The sequence below is a fragment of the Lampetra planeri genome, chromosome 4 (genome assembly GCF_965212315.1).
Source record: "Lampetra planeri chromosome 4, kcLamPlan1.2.h2, whole genome shotgun sequence".
In the NCBI taxonomy this organism is placed as follows: Eukaryota; Metazoa; Chordata; class Hyperoartia; order Petromyzontiformes; family Petromyzontidae; genus Lampetra; species Lampetra planeri.
Window position 1 is genome coordinate 29,077,587 of NC_136110.1, and position 21,134 is coordinate 29,098,720.

The following is a 21,134-nucleotide window of genomic DNA, read 5'->3' on the forward strand; positions in this document are numbered from 1 at the left end:
GGCGGGGGGGGGAACCACCGCTTGTGATCACAAACGAGCATTAACAGTTACAAGTTGTGGACCTTTTCATTTAAAATTGCAAGTTTTCTACGCGTGCTCCCGTTTCTTCGTACGTGTATACTCATTCATTGGCTGAAACCATCTTTACATGTGTGTGTGTATATATGTCTATGCGCCTCTGTGTTTGCAGATTGAGCACTGCTGTTCGACGCAGTTGCATATTATGACGTTACTATATAAAACATATATAATTAAATATTGGGTGACGAAAGACCGCAGGCGGTACATGGCGTGTATCGATACAGGATTGTGTAGCGACTGTTGAATCCAAACACACAACACGAAGGAAACTAATGACAAGAGACCGTGGCAAAAACACCCGACTGAAGAAGCAACGCAAGACTCGTGTCCAAAGAACTAATCGCAGAGATATGCACCCTGACAGAGTTGATGTCTGCATTTCATAATTTAGAAATATACACACGCACACTATCTCTCTCTCTCCAGAGTTCTATCCAAAGTGTGGAAAATGCTGTACAGCTCGGACTGGCCTCGACAATCCCATGCAAACCCAATCACTCTCTGCTCAATAACTTTTGACTGGCAGTCATCGTTTTAGTGGGACAACCACGGCATCGAACAAGGCTGTTTACGCAGCGACAGATTTCCTGCGGTTGAAAATCAATTTCTCCCCAAAAACAAAACTGTTGCACGACTTCTGTTTTGTTATTCCAGAGCATTTAGCTAATTACGTTGAGGAATGCATCGCTCCATGGAGCCAATAATTAGGAAATAAAAATGATGAGATGGTAACAGTTTGGGGAGGCGTTCATCCAGCAGTGGAATAATCATGGCTGCAGCTGATTTTTTAATCCACTACTGGATGGAGACCTCCCGAAGCAGTGTTGCTCATGAGGTTGGGGGACTCACAACTAGTCCAGTTGTCACTCAGTGCATTGAGCTAACGACTTCAGATTATTCCAAATCAAAATTACGGGAGCCATAGCCTGTTCGGTTAAAACTTGAGCATGCACAATTAGTGTAATTAGTATGCTGCACATTTTATAAAAATGGCAAGCGTACACTGTAAAACATAGCTACCGACTTAAACAATCTTTATCCTCAAGGTGTTTTTGAAGTGCGTTATTTTATAGATCCAATATGAATTGCAAAGACTGGTCCAAACAAAATGTGTCACGATCAAACTAATCACATACAGACTTTGTAAACCAATCACTCTTTGAACACTGGGCCCACCTTTTCTTACAGCAACCTTGGCAGGGTAGATGTTGATTCAAGAATCCAGAATGCCAGCAAAAACGGATGCCTTCTGTGCTGCCTCGTTACGATACATTAATTTAGTTTATGCTCGGTAGGAGTTGTCAGTTTTTCGGATAAACACTGAATTTCTCATCAGCACACATTGAAACATTACTCCGATTGAGCATCAAGTCCAGCCTGGCTGCATATTTTATTGTTCGAAAATGCATTCTTACCGCGTGCATTTCATTGGATAAATATATTTTGTCAAATGCGATTGTGGGTGAGATAACAAAAATAAATCCATTGCTGGCCAAACAGTGTGCACCCGCATGTCCCAACACGCTCCGACGTGGTACAACATCGCATCTCTGAGTGCAGCGTCCACACCTGCTCGCTTCTGCAAGAATACTGCTAACAACTTTGTGACGTCCGCGCAAGTTGATTTTTGTACGAAGGCTGCCCAATTTAAAGTCTATCGTGACATTCATCGAGGATCTCGCAGCGCCGCACAAGACATAGCAGCAAACCACTAAGCGTAAAAATAACTCTTGAAACAAAAAAAAATAACAACTGCCACACCGCACGACGCAAATGACTCTGATACCGCACAAAGCAATACAACACATTCAACGTGCCCGAGCGGGGGGGGGGGGGTCTTGCCATCACTAGAACTAGCAGCTGACATAACGTGACGAACCAAGCATTTAACCCACACCGCGGTAGCAGGGGGGGGGAGGGGTGGCACAAACCATTTTGACCGACACGCGAAACGTTTGCGTGCGCGGCGTAACATTTCAATCCCCCCGTTTCGCTTTAACAAAAAAAAACGCACGTGCCGCGCACCAGCACAAGCTCTCTATTATTTGTTTCTTTCGGTTAAGTCACGTCTAAAGATAAAATAATAAATTAAATTAAATAATAGAATACGACGTTTCGATTGCAACACAAGCAATCATCAGGTATAATGAAATAGCGACATAAAATCTAACCAGAAAACTATAGACAGACATATTAGCAGACAGATATCACCAAGATACATAGCGAGAGCAACACAGGTAACAGAGAGAGGTGATCGTCTCTGTGGGGTGGCCTTAAATAGACAGAGGGGGGGGGGCGGAGGCAGAGAGAGGGAGGAGGGTTAGAGAAAAAATTAGCATATCAATGAGTGGTCAACAGACGTGGTGCTGCGAATGCGATGGCACGGCAAGCAAGCCTGAAAATCAGGAGGACACACTAAAATTAAGCTCTCTACCTGGACTTGGGGACATCAATGCTGGAGGACACGGCTCTCCCCCATCCGTCCGCTCCCAGGCTTGGCTTCGTGGGCGGCTGGCCGTCGGCGATCGGTTCGGCGTCGTCCACGCCGCTTGCGTCGTCGGCCGGCTCCTTGCCACGAGGGTTCTCCCTCGTCTCCATGAGCTCGGGCGAATCGAAGCCGTTCAGCAGGGAGATCTGGACGGGGCACGACAACAGCTCGGTTTACTCGCACGCCGGGGGAGTGCATCCGCGCAAATGGCCATGCGATTTTTGCCGGCGCTAAAAAGAATATAATACACGAGCAGCAAACGACGCATCTCAGACAACCTTGTGCAGTTCAGAAATTGTTGTTTCTGTGCAACGGCTTACGAACGCCGCAGAGGAGGCTGCTGCGTTTCCCAATTTCGTCAGGGATGGGACGACCAACAGACTTCAACTTAATCAAAAAAAGTATTGTTTTGTGTCGAGGCAATACTGTGGGCATCGCAATGCAAATTTATAGATCGAGTGCAATTTACACATGGCACTCTGTCTGAAGAGATGAGCGGCAATGGCCGCGTTGAAAAATCAGGTCTGCGTCACAGCCCTGCAGAGTCGAATGTGCTCCGACGTAGAGTCGTGAGGGTTAAGCAAAGTGAACAACTGTTACACGATGCTTTATAGTGTGGAAAAACAAACCCGAGCCTCCGAGACTTAAAAATAAAATCTGCTGCCACTTGGCAATACTGCTATACATTTACATGTGATGCGCCACTTCGTGGAGCTATCATTTGTCGCCAGGTCGCTTCTGCAAAAGAGCTATATAGCCGAGTGGGCCTTACCTGGTAAAATCGAAATTGTTTAGTTTAAATATTGTTTTTAATACACGTCTTAAACCGCCCAATTGCACAAACCTTGCCAAAATAATTTACGCCAAACGATGGAGGTTATCCTATCTACGTACAGTTGGCACCTCCGATTAGCACGGTTCGCTACGTAAAATGCGAAAGAAGTTCAACATACTGTGCCCCCGCGTGATTCTCGAAGTGACGCTTCACATAAAGACGACCCTCGCCAGCGCCTGGATCAGCGGGTGCGAAACATAAAAAAAAGGATAACGTTTGCGAAGCCAGAGACAGATATGGGCGGTGGTGGTGCCCACACAACTGGTAATCGTGTTGCAAGTCGGTAATGCACACAACGTGTTGACAAAAAAAATTATGTTATGATTGTGTCGGTGCGACACAAACAGGGCACAAATGGCAGCAAGGAGAATGACATCATTTCCGATGCACCGAAAATTACGTACAGCAATATTTCAAGCAGTGTAAGTTTTGACAATTCAATATACATGCGTGTACTATATATTGGGGGGGGGGGGTGGTAATAACGTGATTTGGCCACCCCTCAATCACTTGTTTAAACTAAAATAGACTATTATTCAAACTTTTTTTACTTTACCAGGTAAGGCCCAATTAGCTATGTAGCTCTTTTTCAGAAGCGACCTGGTGATACATGACAGCTCAATGAAGCGGCTTATCACGTGGAAATGTCTCGCAGCCAAATACTGTAAACGCATATACAGGCGTCAGGGTCGGAATCGAATCCACGACCTCCTGCATACCCGGCGTGGTAGTTAACATTTCACGACTCAATGACTTGTTGCGATTGGCCACGATTCTACTCAAAAATAGTTGCGAACCCATTGCACACATCGTAGGAACTGCAACATGCCCAATGCCATGCATGCCAATTCAACACATGCATCATGAACTTCACAACTGTCTTATTGATGCATTGTTACACCCCTGTGATGTTACATATACACGGCATAAGGGTGTCAATGTGAGTGTAGTACGTGTATTGCGATTGAAATGTCACGTTTAAATATAAACATGGAACAAAGGAAGCTTCACAAACTTTACCATTATTACACTTGGCGCACTCACGGTGAAAGAAATGCCAAGGAGTATAGCAGTACACCCCCTCCCACGCCTCCCACCAGCAAAATAATTAAAAGTCACGATTCTATTCGGGAATTCTCATTTTGACCATCTCTTTTGAGTCGTTTCCAAGTTTTGTGTATAATTTTTTACGGTGTTATTTGCCCTGCTGGGCCAAATGTAACGCGACTAAATAATGTGCGTTTACGTTAAACAAATCGATTCTCATGTGCGGGAATATATGCATGCATCAGCGGCCTTAAACATCTATTTAAAAAAATCGACTAACCAATTCACCATCGCACACCTAACCCTCAAATACCGAACGGTGTTTTTGTGTTGACAGAAGTGCAATGGCAATTCCACAATCCTATGATTGGGGGGGGAGGGGGATGGGCCAACAACTAATCTGAATTTCAACAATCCAGCGATCATAAGGCCAGCAATTTGCAACCAAGTCTTTGTCCCCAGTCAACCTGCTCTCAGTAGGATGTTACATTCTCTTCTGATGTCTTCATAATTTGGAGCTCCATATCCCAGCCATCCACACTGTTGACTCGAGTCTAGACGCAAGACCATGTTTTCCTCTGTCTCTGTCACAGGCTGCCTCTATAAAATACGCCCACTGTATCTGTACAGTGGTTCCGTTCACATACTATACGGATCTAAATGCATTATAAGTGGCTTCTGGAAGTAGAAACATTACTTCCCCGAGCCCATCCAATCACCATGTGACGCTTCCTCGTGCTGCGTTCCATTTTCTCATCTAGCGGCTGGCATCGCTTGGCGGTGTGCCCACTTTAAAACATGCGGAATTGCACAATCGCGCTGCCTTCACTTGCAGCAATGGCAATGTTTTGGTGAATGTTAATCAATGGGTTTAGACCAGGGGTCTGCAACCTGCGGCTTTTCGAGGACTACACTGCGGCTCTTTAATGGTAGCTTCGTGACGTTATTTGTTCAGGACCACCCGTCTTGTATTCACATGCATTGGTGGCTCTTGAAATAGTTTTTTTTATCTAATTAGAAAAAAATACAACTTTGTTGTTGTTGTTGTTTTGGTTGCCGACCCCTGGTTTAGACGAACCCTGTTGATTAAAAAAAAAACTTCACCCCGTGCGTCTTTGAGTTGCCTTCGAAAATAAATGAGTGAACATCATAAGCAATGGCCATTCTTCAGAGCATGGTGTGACCCACTTACAGTTGGACATTGCACTCTACAGTGGGTGCCGTATAGTAAGTACACTTCAAAACAGTTTTAAACTGATGTTGGCAAAATCCTCTGTACGCAAAATTTTACGGTTTTTTTGGTATTGATTTTATAAAACTGTGTACATGATAGCTTTCTTCAAAGGTTAAGACATTCATGTATATGTAGTGTGATCTCCAACATCTATGCACCCATATAATTATGACTGCTTCTCACAAGGGTCAGAAACTCGGTGGCAATGTGACCGTAAACATGTCGGCATCCAAACCGATTTCTTTGAGAAGCAATTAAAACAGACGTCAAATTCTAACGCTTTACCCCCATCATACATAGGTGAACACATGTTTGTATTGCCTCGTGTACATATGTATTGCACCTGGACAAGCGAAAGTTGACGACGCGTTTTACCGTTATCTGGCAGTGCAAGTGACGAACGTGGAGATTAGTTTATTGCTTGTGTGTCATTGCCAAAGACATCTGCCAAATATATGCCTTGCTTTCTTTTATTTCATGTTTAACCCGCTCACTTCTTAAGCCCTAATTATCATCTTCGCAAAGTTTGCTTACAAGGGCGAATTTAAATATTGTCATCATGACTATTAAATGTCTCGTGTGTGAGATTCCTCCGGTGTGGTATCAACCATGTGCTGTGCAAATATCACGTTGCAATGGAGCTCTTAAAAAGGAGATATTCCTGATCTACGCAGATATCTTATCTCCAATTGACAGGTAGAAATATAAATGTAGATGCTTAAAATAAAAATGTCCCTTCTCCACTGTGGTTTGATAGGTGTCATCATCCTTTGTCAAGGCTCCCTCCTCCTCTAACCCAGCTTAAATATACGCTGCCAAGCTTGGTGGTGTTCATTCAGACGCTGTCTTTCCGACAGCCCTGTTCTTCACCTGAGGACGGCTGCTTGCGTTGTGGCCAAAACGTCGTGAGAATTGTATTTTATTATGTTTTTATTATTTTTTTTATTTCCCTTCTACGTGACTTTACCGAAAGAACCAAGAGAACATGTACGTATTTGTTTTGAACTTCTTTTGCACCATAACGTAGCCAACCAATGCTCATCGGAGGTGCTGGGCCATGATCAAGCCACTGCTGGATGAAGGCCTCCTTCAAACCATCACCAGTTCCTGCACATGAACCGATCCCTAGCTCCATCTCTCCACAGTGAACGAACTCTCAGGCACGTTCTCTCAATACGGGTCCTGGAGTCACTTGCAACAAACACCTCAAGTAATATCTCACCGTCTTGCACGAGTGTACACTGGTCTGCGTAGCAACGCAAAAACACAAGTGAACTTTCACGCAGTTTCACTTGGCTTGTGGTGCACGCCTGCGTTCCAGACAAATTTTGGCAGCAAGGAATAGTGAGATCATTTCGCGATTTGCGAAATCCAAAAACCAACTGGGCTGGCGACATGTCCAAGAGGTAGCATGTGGAGCAACTGAGCTGGAGAACTCACCCACCACCCGTGTGTAACTTTGAATGTTTGCCCCGAGTATGTGGCTAAATACAGAAATTAGAAGAAAAAAAACTGGGTGGACAGACACAATGGTAAAATATATGGAAAAGGATTTGAGATTGCAGAAAGCGGTAATTGCTGGCCAAGAATAACTATAGCAGAGATTAATTCGGTCCCATCATCGTGAATGAGCTGACAAGGTCATGTGTGGTTGGTTCTCTACAGGCAATTGAGTTACCTTCCCACATGCACTAAATTGGCCAAACATTCCGATGGAGCAGGACCCTCCTGAAATAAGTCTTGAGACTCGGTGAGGCTTTTACCGGAAAAAAATACACCATGAGTAAATAATTGGCATCAATCACATAGCATACATACCATATACCATCCTTATAAATGTAAATTCTTAAGACGTTTTAGACGTGCTCGGAGGCTGACATTTGGCACATAGCAAAGCCTACGCTCACAAAAATGGGTAGACCGAAATTTTCGAGCTTTCGCGACCAATATTACCCATAACCCAAAAAAACCTCCACGATCCAAATTTTCAAATTTGCATCCTAGGTAGGGTCATCCTAAAGAAACGCAACTTAACTCTAGTGCCAAGTACAAATTACACGATCTTCGTCATCAGCCAACCAAACATTTCGCCTCCCGTGGAGTGTGTCGCCACACAGCCGATAGAAAGCACTTAAGGGTCACAAAAAATAAAAGCTCATAACAGCCTACGTGTTGTAACAACGCAGGTGGGCACGTGTGTGCCATAGCACACACGCACGTAAATGCTAACACAGGCAAAGGTCTAGGAGGCTGGCCTCTTGGCAAACAAGAGTTGGGAAATAAATAACTGCTTAATGGTATGAGCTTCGGAACCTCGACAATAACTACATCTCAACAACCAACACGCCACACTTCCAACAACACAGTCCTTGGCTAATCTCCTAACCCAGTTTTACACGTGTCCCTCCCCCTTCCCCATATTATGGTTTGCAAATGCTTTGGTTTGTTATGTTTTGCAAATGCGGCACTACTCAAACCAATGGCTCCTCCACTACAAAACAACAAACACCCAACGGAATTCCAAACCGAGATGAAGCACGGGGCACACCCGTACGAGAGAAACATAACTCGATTCAGAAGCGTCAATCTGACCGGTGGAAAAGGAAAGGAAGCGAATATTGGGAACCGGGCACGTCATGGCCGGAAGGGCTCTTGATGGTTGATGGCCGGTGGCGAAGTATAATGACGGTAGAGACGACAGCCAAGGGAAGGAGGCACCTAACGCGTCCGATGGAATCTGCTCGGGTGCAGGTGGTTGCATCGTCGCAAGATCGCGGACATTGTAGCCACTGCTCTCGCGGGATTCATCCAACGGTGGATTAAGCATGGTCGAGGATGAACAGCCCATGCTTGGCTACTCTCTCGTATTGCGATGCTCGGTCTAACATTTAGTACGGGCAACAAACTCGCCATTTGCCACCGAGCAGCGCTCGTGCCAGGCTAGGTGCACTTCGAGGCCACGTGAAAGTGTCGGCACGTACATTGCAGAGCGGCATCGCGATGTGCGTTGGACCGCCTATGCGTGCACGTCTAAATCACTTAGCTATTACCCCCACGGAACACTTAAACCAACCTGCATTACATACAATTGCATACACACACACATTTCAAAACAAACTACTGCACTCGCACCAAGATGCACGCAATATGCCATACAGTAAGTACCGTGTATAAACGCGTAATCGTTACTTAGCAATCGGGTAAACGCGGCGCATGCGTTCATGTACACCATCAACTCGCTGCCCGCACACGTTAAAGGCCTCCCCACCACGCGTGGCTCGTTTGACCATACTTCACCTCGCTGGTCAGTGCCGGTCGGTTAAGGCGGGTAAAGCCTCCTGCAACTGCGTAGGGGGAACGACACGTGGGGTGTTTGCCATACCACCCTCGCTCACAATACAAGCCACGGAAGCAACCTACAACAACAACAGCAGCAGCAGCAACAACAACAACAGCAGCGATAACTGCGCCGGTGTTCGCACACACCCCCACTAGCCAGGCTCAACGCCCGCTTAGCTTCTCGTTACACGAATTGGGGGGGGGGGGGTGCTGTAGAGGTTCGTGTGGGGTGGTTTGGTTGTAACCACCGCACTCTGTGGACATGAAAAACCCCCCAGGCAGCATTCAATGCAACCAAAGACCCCCCCCCCAACCCAACCTATCCTCGTCCCCATACCTTGCGCCGGCCCGGGAAGCCGGAATCTCCGTTGCGGCAGCCGTCACCACGGCCCGGCGGCTCCCAGCCCGGATCGTCGCCTCCTCGTGACCTGACCTCGACCTTGACCCCGACGGGGCCACAGGGAGGAGGGCGGCCACCGCCGGGCGCGGCGATGCCGACTGCGCCCGGGTGAGACGGGGCCCTGCCGTGTCGTGCCGAGCTCATGGTCGTGGTGGTGGTGGTGATGATGATGGTGGTGGTGGTCGTGATGATGGTGGTGGTCGTGGGCGGACTAAAATTTAAAACAAATTTTGATTGCGGGCGAGGAATTTATTATCTATTTAGCTTACTTGTAGTTGGTGTTCCTATAGGTTGTTGTTGTTGTTGATCTCGTACCCTTTTGCTGGTATTTAAAAAAAAAATGCTGCCCGAAGGCAAATAAAATAGATTTTATACTAAATGAGGTGGGGGGGGGGGCTCTTCCCCACACAACAACACCACCACCCCCCTCCTCCTCCTCCTCCCGCTAAAAACGAAGACTAAGAACCCGGCTTCCTTACAGTCCACTCGGCGTGCACCGCCGGTGTACACCACACACACGAACACAACTTATAAAGTCGTCGCTTGTGCCGCAGATTGATAAAAAAAAACACAACCGGCGTCACCACCACCCTCAAAACCACCACTACTACCACCCCCAAAACCACCACCCCCCCCCCCCAAAACCACCACCAACTACCCCCTTCCAAAGTGTCCCTATTAGATGAGGTATCGATACGCACGCACAAGTACTTTTATCTCTCTCTCGAGTCGTCCCCGTTTAAAGTGTTCGGGTTGGGGAGGAGGGGGCCATGTTTGTTATCGCTGCCGCTAAAACTGCAAAGCCGCGTTGTTTTCATCGCGAACCCGAAGCAAACCCCCCCCCACACACACACAACCTCCACCCACAACAACCACCACCATCCACAACAATCCACAACCATCAACAACCACCCACAACAACCATCAACAACCCACAACCATCACCACACCTTCACCGAAAATGCGGATAGCGAAACCCGGCGCGGCAATCCGCGCGGATCCGCAAAAACCCGGCGGCCTCCCACGCCGCACCGCCCCATCTCTCATCTCTCTCCCATCTCTCACCTCTCTCTCTCATCTCTCCCGAACACATTCCTCGTCTAAACCCGCACGAAACGTCTCACCGAGCCAGTTTACGTACCGTTCTATGCGACGACGAGAAACGTGTGGAGGTGGAATGAGGAGGTAGAGGAGGTGGAACACGTCGTTGGTGTAAGAAGTGGAAAGACGCCGCTACTGGGAAGTAGTCCAGTTCCACTTTCACGCTTCCGTCGATCCGCTCCGCGCTTTGCGCCGCGCCAAGCCGCGAGCCGGCGTTTTGCCCGCGATGTAAACACGCGGGGAGGCGTTCGGCACTCACCCTCCTCCTCCTCTCTCCCGCCACCACCACCTTTTTTGTTGTTTTGTCAAAGAACGTCTCTCCCCATTCGCCCTGGCAATGTGCCGGTGAGGGCAGCAGCAAGGCGGCTTGCCATTGGATCCCGCCTTGAGCTCGCCGGTAGTAGTGATGGTGGTCTGGGGGGGTGGGTGGGGGAGGTTTTCGTGGTGGTGGTGGTGTTGTTGTTGTATTAAAGGCCGGCGTGTCGTGCAGAAGAGGGCGTAGTGTCCCGAACGCGCCTCGCCATTGGCCCCGCGAGTTGTTGTCACGCGAGCCAATCGCCGCATCGCGCCCTGCCACCCCCAGCCCCCACCACCAGCCCCCACCACCACCACCCCCAACACCACCCACACGACCACCACCCCCACCACCCCCAACACCACCCACACGACCCTCACCACCACCACCCCCAACACCACCCCCAACACCACCAAACACCACCAAACACATCGAGCAGGACACACAGTCTTACCCCTGCCACTACACACACACATACTCTTAGGTTTTTTCGGTAAAGTCACGTAGGTAAAAATAAATAAATAAAAGAAATAATAAAGAATGGAAATAATATTAGAAATAAAAAAATAATTTCTGCTTATTTATTTATTATTATTATTTATTTTCCCCTACGTTATTTTACCGAAAAAACCTAAAAGTATGAATCCTTGCAGTCACGAAAGCTTCAAATCTAGAATACACACACACAGTCTCACCCCTGCCACTACACACACAGACTTACCCCTGCCACCACACACACACAGTCTTACCCCTGCCACTACACACACACAGCCTCACCCCTACCACTACACACACACAGTCTTACCCCTGCCACTACACACACAGACTTACCCCTACCACTACACACACAGACTTACCCCTGCCACCACACACACACAGTCTTACCCCTGCCACTACACACACACAGCCTCACCCCTACCACTACACACACACAGTCTTACCCCTGCCACTACACACACACAGCCTCACCCCTACCACTACACACACAGACTTACCCCTACCACCACACACACACAGTCTTACCCCTGCCACTACACACACACAGCCTCACCCCTACCACTACACACACACAGTCTCACCCCTGCCACTACACACACAGACTTACCCCTGCCACCACACACACACAGTCTTACCCCTGCCACTACACACACACAGCCTCACCCCTACCACCACACACACACAGTCTTACCCCTGCCACTACACACACACAGCCTCACCCCTACCACGACACACACACAGTCTTACCCCTGCCACTACACACACAGACTTACCCCTACCACCACACACACACAGTCTTACCCCTGCCACTACACACACACAGTCTTACCCCTACCACCACACACACACACAGTCTTACCCCTGCCACTACACACACACAGCCTCACTCCTACCACTACACACACACAGTCTTACCCCTACCACTACACACACAGTCTTACCCCTACCACTACTCACACACAGTCTTACCCCTACCACCACACACACACAGACTTACCCCTACCACTACACACACAGTCTTACCCCTACCACTACACACACAGTCTTACCCCTACCACTACTCACACATAGTCTTACCCCTGCCACTACACACACAGTCTTACCCCTACCACCACACACACACAGACTTACCCCTACCACTACTCACACATAGTCTTACCCCTACCACTACTCACACATAGTCTTACCCCTACCACCACACACACACAGACTTACCACTACACACACAGTCTTACCCCTGTCACTACACATACACAGTCTTACCCCAACCACTACACACACACAGTCTTACCCCTACCACTACACACACAGTCTTACCCCTATTCTTAGGTTTTTTCGGTAAAGTCACGTAGGTAAAACATTAAAATTAATGAAAGTAAAATAAAATAAAAAATCACGACGTTTCGGAGGCAACACAAGTCTCCGTCATCAGGTGGGACCGTCACAGCCAGATTTGCTGCATCAAGTGAGGCAATGATTCAAGATGTAATCCCTTAAAAGCAAGTTGAGGGGGGAGGAGAGGGGTGGGGGGGCTCATCAGAATGTGGTAGCCAATGAGTGGAACGTATCGGGAGGGAGGGGGGCGGGGCTCAAAGACGGCACGACGTGCCACGTAGAACGCATCGGGAGGGGGAGGGGGGGGGGCGGGGCCAAAAGAATGCACGACGTGGTACAAGTCGGCGGCGTGGACGTGGTTGAGCGCAAGCAACTACTGCTGCACACGCCAACGCATTGGACAGAGAGGGGGAGGGGAGGCCAAAAGAGAGTGGGGTGCAAGTGTACGTGGACATGTGTGTGTACAAGCACCTGTTGATACACATGATAGAAAAGAACGAAAATGCCCATGTTTATACCAGTGCTGGCTGAACAATGAAGAGAGTACTGTTAAACACTGGGGATGTTAACACTCGGTAAAGTACAGTAAAATAGTGCCTGTCAGATAAGATGGTCCAAAAATGTGTAATTAAGTCTTTTTTTTTCGCGTGGTTGATAACATCTTTCCAATGATTACTAAGTTTGTACCCATCATCACGGTTGAAATTATGTCTGTGTTTGTATATTTGTATGGCTTCGTGTACAAACCTTTGATGGTAGCCGGGAGGTTTGCAGAGAACCTTGGTCTCGGAAAAGACAATTTCATGAGAGCCCACCGAGTTGGAGCAATGATCGGCAACGGCCGAAGAATCAGTTCTGCCGTGTTTCAGATCTGACTTGTGCTCGCGGAAACGATCAGAAACATGACGTTTCGTTGCTACATTGGATACGTTCCACTCATTGGCTACCACATTCTGATGAGCTCCCCCCCCCCCTCTCCTCCCCCCTCAACTTGCTTTTAAGGGATTACATCTTGAATCATTGCCTCACTTGATGCAGCAAATCTGGCTGTGACGGTCCCACCTGATGACGGAGACTCGTGTTGCCTCCGAAACGTCGTGATTTTTATTTTATTTTACTTTCATTAATTTTAATGTTTTACCTACGTGACTTTACCGAAAAAACCTAAGAATATGAATCCTTGCAGTCACGAAAGCTTCAAATCTAGTCTTACCCCTACCACTACACACACAGTCTTACCCCTGCCACCACACACACACAGTCTTACCCCTACCACTACACACACAAACACAGTCTTACCCCTACCACCACACACACACAGTCTTACCCCTACCACCACACACACACAGTCTTACCCCTACCACTACACACAGTCTTACCCCTACCACTACACACACAAACACAGTCTTACCCCTACCACCACACACACACAGTCTTACCCCTACCACTACACACAGTCTTACCCCTACCACTACACACACAAACACAGTCTTACCCCTACCACCACACACACAGTCTTACCCCTACCACTACACACAGTCTTACCCCTACCACTACACACACACAGTCTTATCCCTACCACTACACACACATAGACTCACCCCTACCACTACATACACACAGACTTACCCCTACCACTACACACACACAGTCTCACCCCTGCCACTATGTACACACACGCATAGGTCGGGCCACAATCACTTTACCACCATAACACACAATTGCAACAGCGTGCATCCAGCCGTCACCACCGCGCGCTATCCAACCACAAGCCAACACTCCCACTTTCTACCACTACACACACACATACCCCCACCCCAAATCTCTATCACAGTCGCTCACCCAGCTTGCCTTTGCCTTGAAATTCTTATGCAAGTGCAACAGCGTGCATCCACTGTCTTTTCTTGGATTTTCTGTTTGCACTTAGTCACATATTCACTTTAAGATGTTTTTTGTTCATGTTTTTGTTTTTTGTTTGTTGCGGTTGCACCCGATTCAAGAGCCGAATGGCTCACAGGGCTCTACCGAATAAATGAACGTGAACTTGAACGTGATACAGGACAGTACAGCACACGAGTGCAAGAATAGCGTGTGTCCACCCACCCACCACCACCCACCATCCACCCACCCACCCACCCACACACCACCACCACCCACCCACCACCACCACCCACCCACCACCACCACCCACCCACCCACCACCACCACCAACCACCCACCCACCCACCCACCACCACCCACCCACCACCACCACCGAAACCCACCCACCACCACCACCACCGAAACCCACTCACCACCACCCACCCACCACCATCCACCCACCCACCCACCACCACCACCCACCACCACCTACCACCACCCACCCACCACCACCCACCAATGGCGTAGCTATCGAGTGTGCAGGCGGTGCAACTGCTGCATTTGGGGCCCATGGGCCGGATAGGCTCAGACACGGGGGGTAATTGTGGGACGGGGTTGGCGGAACGGGGTGGACTTTCCGCCACCCACGCTGCGCTACTGCACCGACTCGCCACAATCCATCCAAAAATCCCAGCTTCATATTAATTTACAAAGACCCCCCCCCCCTCCGTATAGCCCCCAACACGCAAGTGCAGAACGCATGAACCCACACCGCCAAAACCGTAACACCCCAGGCCCCACTTGACGGCAGCCGATGTGCTCATCTCCGACGCGTAACAACACAGCGGTAGACCCTAGATCAGGAGGAGTTGTTGAGCAGAGTTCGTAGTTGGGTGACCACAAGAGGTGGCATGCCAGACGTTGTAGGCGTGAAGCTGTGAAGAGGCCAGGGGATGAGACTATTTATAAAACAATAATTTTCCCAGGTAAGGCCCACTCAGCTATATATATAGCTCTTTTCCAGAAGCGAACTGGCCAACAAATGGTAGCTAATCCTAGTGGCATATCAACGTGAAACTTTCATAGCAACCAATCACTCTAAACGCATGTTGATTCTAAATGTGGAGGGGGACAAAAAACACGAGGACATGGAAAAAAATCCACGTGCAAACTCCAAATATAGACAGCAGGCGTCAGGGTCGTGATCGAACCCACGACCTCCTTGTATACCAGGCGAGGTAGTGGTGCCCACAGGAGATTGCACGCCAGTCGTTGTTGGGTGTGGATCTGCGAGGCGGCCAGGTGATGCCAAAACAGCGATGTATACTGGTAGGAACCTCCTGGTTCACCAGCCCACAAGGGGATTATTGTGTCCGTCCGTCGTGCAGGGAGGGGCGGGCTGGGTGGGGAGGGTGGGGCTGGGTGGGGGGTGGGAGGGGTGGGGCTGGGTGGGGAGGGGCTGGTCACCCCGTGGTACCCTTATAAAACTCAACGTTTAACCTACTCACGCCGGCTTGTGCCCGCCCTCACAGTCGGGCATATTTGCGGAATACACCACGCCGCCGTTGACCCTGGCCATTGACCGAGCAACCCAACGTTTCTACCAGGTCCCTCCGCAGGAATGTGTTATCTAGTCTACCCGTGCGGTGCTGAGTCGTTCTACAAAACCCTCGTGTGCCTGGTGGGGTTTTCTCCAGGTTTTCCACCAACGCTAAGCCAAACAACGCTCATCGATGCAGTAGTCTCGAGGCTTTGTCGCGCATACAATTGCCACTGTGAAAATGATTTGGACAAATCATCGGACGCCATATAATACCAAACAGCGTGCAGCTATGATCGTATTGCTACAGTAACAACGACGCATTGCAGGCACTTGATCATGCAGCACGCGAATAACCAATCCACCAAGTCACTTCCCATGTACACATTGCGCAACTAACTCAATTGAACAGTCTCCAAAAACTCATCGTTTAATTCACATCAATTACAGCCCTCCCTCTGTGAATACACTGCTGGATGAAGCCCCCCCCCGTGACCATACTTCCCCACTCTGGTGAGTGTGGGTCTGTGAAGAGCGATTGGACCGGTTCATGTAAAACTCGCCCTGCTGATGTTAGCCGTGGCCTAGAATCGATCTAAGACGGCCAGATTCATAGTGCAATGCACACCAAGTCCGGTAATTATAATACACGAGTACTGTATCTGCAAAGAAGAATAGGTATTCAACTGCAAACGCAACAGGAATCGCAGCATGCCTTGCATGCCAAGGTGACATCACTATTCTTTGCACACAAAATCAGCAACGCGGCCCACCACGCGTTGGAAGCCATCAACTCGAAAGTGAACTTTTATTTTAAATTTCGATTTCCCTCTTTGGGTCCAGTGAAAGTGTTTTAACGAAACGCGTACGAGCCCATAGACAAAGATGCCCCCGTACAGCCTGCACAGACTGTTGGGGCAAGTGCTGTGAGCGAGCACCTATGAAGACCGTAAGGGGGTGGGTTGGCCAGCCGCCTTTGTCTCCCGAGTGGCGATGTTTTTACGCACCGCACCAGGTACTCGTTTGAGGCTGAGTCGACCTAGGGGAGGTCCAGGACCGGTTCAGATCATCGTCACTGGTGTCGACCGTGAGCGGGAATCGAACCCGGGTCGCCGGGTTCATAGCGCAGTGCATCACTGACCACTGCGACACTGCTCCCCAAAGACAAAGATCCCCCGTATAGCCTTAACCGACTGTAGGGGCAGGTGCTGTTAGCGGGCACCTATGAAGGCCGGCACGGCACACGAGGGGGTGGGTGGCCAACACCACACCCGGCCGCATTTGTCTCCCCAGTGGTGATATTTACACAACAGGTATTCATTTGAGGCTGAGTCGACCTAGGGGAGGCCCAGAACCGGTTCATATAATCGTCACTGGTGTCGGCCGTGAGCGGGAATCGAACATGGGTCGCCAGAGGTTCGCAGCGCAGCGCTACCTGCTACACTACCTGCCCATAGGCACACGCGCGCACGCATTGCACACACCCCCAGCATGATCACATCCCCAGCACATCAACATGAAACTTTACACAGCAGCCTACCACCCCCCCCCGCCCGCCTCCTCTGCTGTGACAAGAGCGCACACCCCAACCCCAGAAGTGTGACGGCATGAGAGTTATGTGCGTGTGCGCACGCGTTTGGCACGTGGTCGACGTGCGCTTTGGCATGAGTCATTAGAATCTCAGTGGGTAGCAAACGGATGGGGGTGTTTTTGTGTACGTGCGCGTGTGTGTGCGCGCTTGCGGGTCAACACCAGTGACGATTGTCTGAACCTGTCCCGGTGTAACAGGCCGTAGTATACCCCCAGGCCGTCGTATACCCGGGGTTAAAACGGTCTAGGCTCGATTATACCCGGGTATATTATGGCATCGGCCAATTTATACTCTGGGGTATATTATGGCCGAGGTCAAATTATACCCCTCTAGGCCAAATCATACCCCCATGATAGTAATAGTGTTGAGCGATATACACATGAATTACTAAATTTTTCCAACATTTTATTTAAAACTGTAAACACATAGACTTTGATTGCTTCAAACAGAATTTGTTGTATAATAACCTTAACCCTATCCCTAACCTTAAGCCTATCCCTAACCCTAACCTTAACCCTATCCCTAACCCTATCCCTAACCCTAAAAATGCTTCAATTGATCAAATTGAGATTCTTACTTCCATTTATACGCTTTTTAGATATCGATTGAAGTTCGTTTGAACTTTTACATGGGGCATCTTCTGGCCTGGAGGAGTATGGTCTGGCCCAGTCTAGTTTAAACCCCCGGGTGTAGTTTAGCCTAGGACACTTTATCCCCCCCGGTTATACTCTGGCCTGGGCCAAACTATACCCGGGTTTAATCGGGGCCGGGGTTATTTTAGCCTGTTACACCGGGTCTCCCGTAGTTTCGACTGAGCACCAACTGAGTACACCGGTGCGGTGCATGAACATCGCCACTGGGGAGACAAAGGCGGCTGGGCGTGGTGTTGGCCAACCCATCCCCCCTCGTGCGTCGGACCGTGCAAGGCCTTCAAACAGCACTTACCCCAACAGTCTGTTTAAAGGCTACATGGGGAACCTTTGATGTGGTCGTGTGGGATAGAATGAGGCTGCAATCCGCGTTGCTCGCACTGTTGAACAAATCGTCAAAGTGGCGAGTGACGGCATCAATTTGTTCATTCAAATCAGGTGACCGAATCATCCGCCGTGCGCCCCATCTCGGCAGGCTTAACGCGAGCTTCAGCAATAGAGAGTGCTTGGATGGGCAACCGTGATGTACATAGATTAACTTTGCGCAAGAGCGCAGAAGCGTGGTCACCACATCTACGCCTCTATGTAAGGAACGAAACAGGTGGACTTCTCCACAAATCTGGCTGTCGCCTGATGAAGCTAGTTGTAATTACTGGCGAATCGTCGTACTCGGATTGTAAATGTTGTGGCTCGGCTCTCCAACACACCGGTGGTGCTGTACTAGTGACGAATTGGCCACGTTCTGTTTACGTGACAACCCTTACGATTTGGCTGTGTTGGGTGGTGGCGGGTTTCAACGAAACATTTTTATATTTACGCGATCTAACACCCCCCCCCCCCCTAAAAAAAAAAACAACTTATGGATGATATTGGTCGCGAAAGCCAACGTGTTAAACAAAAAAACGTGTTAAACAAAAAAAGTGTTAATTAAAAAAGAAAATGTGTTTAACCAAAAATAAAGTTTTAAACAAAGAAAAACGTGTTAAACAAAAAAAAACAGGTGTTATAGGCTGCGGCGCTCCTTGGTGGGCAGCAGAGGGCAGGGCAGCGCAGAAGAAGAAAAACAACCGGCTGTTGTCCCACACTTGTGAGTTTTCTTTGGTCTGTGCGTGCCGCATTCACAAACACGCATTGGCCAAGCGTGGATGACTGTAGTGCAGTAACATAACCTCGTGCGGTTTGCAAAACAAGTATATGTGGTTAAAGCAGAAATGATTCCTTGAAAAGGTTTCAGTTTGGTGTTTTAACATCTTAACACCTGTTTTGTTGGCAGAAAGGGGAAAACAACCCTATTATCAAGTGGCGTCTCGTGTGGAAATGTAAAGCAGCCAAATACTCCAAAATGCGCGTTGATTATAAATGTGGAGGGAAAAATTGGTCCACGCGGCCATGGGGAGAGAGACACGCAAACTCCAAATACACAGTAGGCGTCGTGAGGTTCGGTTACGAACCCACGACCTCCTGTATACCAGGCGAGGTAGTTAACATCTCGTCACCGAGGCGCGCCCATCAACTGTCATGTGCCTATTTATTCTGCTGGGTGGAAAGAGCGGGGGGTGGGGGGCATCATGCATAGGGCTGAACGATTTGGGGAAAATATCTAATTGCGATTTTTCTAACAGATTGCGATTAGCGATTAAATTTGTTAAAGTCAAGCTCCAGTTCAATATTCACTGCGTAATAGCTTTGAAACGTGATGGAGCATTACCACATGATACCATCAAAATATGAACTGCTCTATATATTCTCATGCAAGGATGATAACTTAAAAGATATGAATTGCTTCCAACATGTATTTAATCAAATGTTTTAATTGAAATATAACAACCAAACATAGAGCAACTGTTAAGTTAAATAAAGTTATAATAATAAAAAATAAAACAATTCCAATATGAAAGTAATAGGACTTATCAAATCGCAAAAAATCGCAGCCTTTGCGATTCGCTAATCGCATTGTTTAAAAAATTGCGATTTCGATTTGAAATCGATTAATCGTTCAGCCGTCATCATTGCAAGTCCAGTAGTGCTATAACCATTGCACCACGGCAGCATTCCCACTGGGAGCAGTAAGAGGTCACTCATTCCCATTCTAATTGCCTCGCTGGGGCACGCAGAGTTCAAGCTGCGGGCGCCCTTCCGACTTAACCCCTGCGGCACCGAGACCCGTTTGTTATTGGGGCATTGCGCAATCAATGTTGTTGTTGTTCTTGTTATTTGCGTTCCTTGAGTGGAGGCTAATTTGTTTTCAGGAGCCGATTCATTCAGAGATGTTTATACATTCGAAAGTAATGGCTGGCAACAACATGCAAGGCTCTTCTTGAGTACGAAAGAAAAAAAAGCTAAATTGTTTCGATGCGTAATTTTTTTGTCCATTACGTAATGTAATCTTTAAGCTCTCATTGCCTCGTGTATCTAACAGTTATTTTACGAATTTTAAATGGAATGTCAATCCATTGCTGGATGACAGCTACCCCGCGCGCTGTGTTGGTTATGGGGTGCGGCTTTTGACTATACTTCACCACGCCGGTCGGTACGGGTTAGTGTTGACCAGGACCGGTTCAGATATCAATCGCCAGCAATGTTAACCTTGGCCCGGAATGGGACCCGCCCCACCCAACGTGCATTGCTTAAACGGTAAAGGCGCAACACTGCAATTGTTTGCTCATGCCACTGCCGACGGAAGGAAGAATTTCCCTCTACCCCGCTGGAGGGAGTTACCCACACTTTACTGTACCGTGTACTGCTGGGTGGAGGGGTGTGGGGAGATTTGTGTGTGTGTGTGTTTTTTTTTATAAGCGCCCTCGTTTGTTTCAACTGCTGGGCCAGGAGATCGAATCGCC

At 48.5% G+C, this 21,134-nt stretch overlaps 1 protein-coding gene across 6 annotated transcripts in view; it reads right to left on the reverse strand.

Annotated features, from left to right (window-relative positions):
* LOC144717905 (uncharacterized) overlaps positions 1–11,000 on the reverse strand; it is a 64,549-nt gene extending 53,549 nt beyond the window's left edge. For 2 of the 6 annotated variants that reach the window (XM_078593700.1, XM_078593698.1), the window contains exons 1-2: positions 9,362–10,042; positions 2,516–2,715 (exon numbers count right to left, since the gene is read on the reverse strand). In XM_078593700.1, the coding sequence (XP_078449826.1) occupies positions 2,516–2,715; positions 9,362–9,568 (407 nt within the window). In that variant the 5' untranslated portion in view covers positions 9,569–10,042. Of the gene's footprint in view, positions 1–2,515; positions 2,716–3,522; positions 3,867–8,982; positions 9,209–9,361; positions 10,043–10,565 lie in introns of those variants that run through there. The other 4 variants (XM_078593699.1, XM_078593701.1, XM_078593703.1 and 1 more) reach the window with 4 other exon arrangements.
* Positions 11,001–21,134: the final 10,134 nt, after the last annotated feature.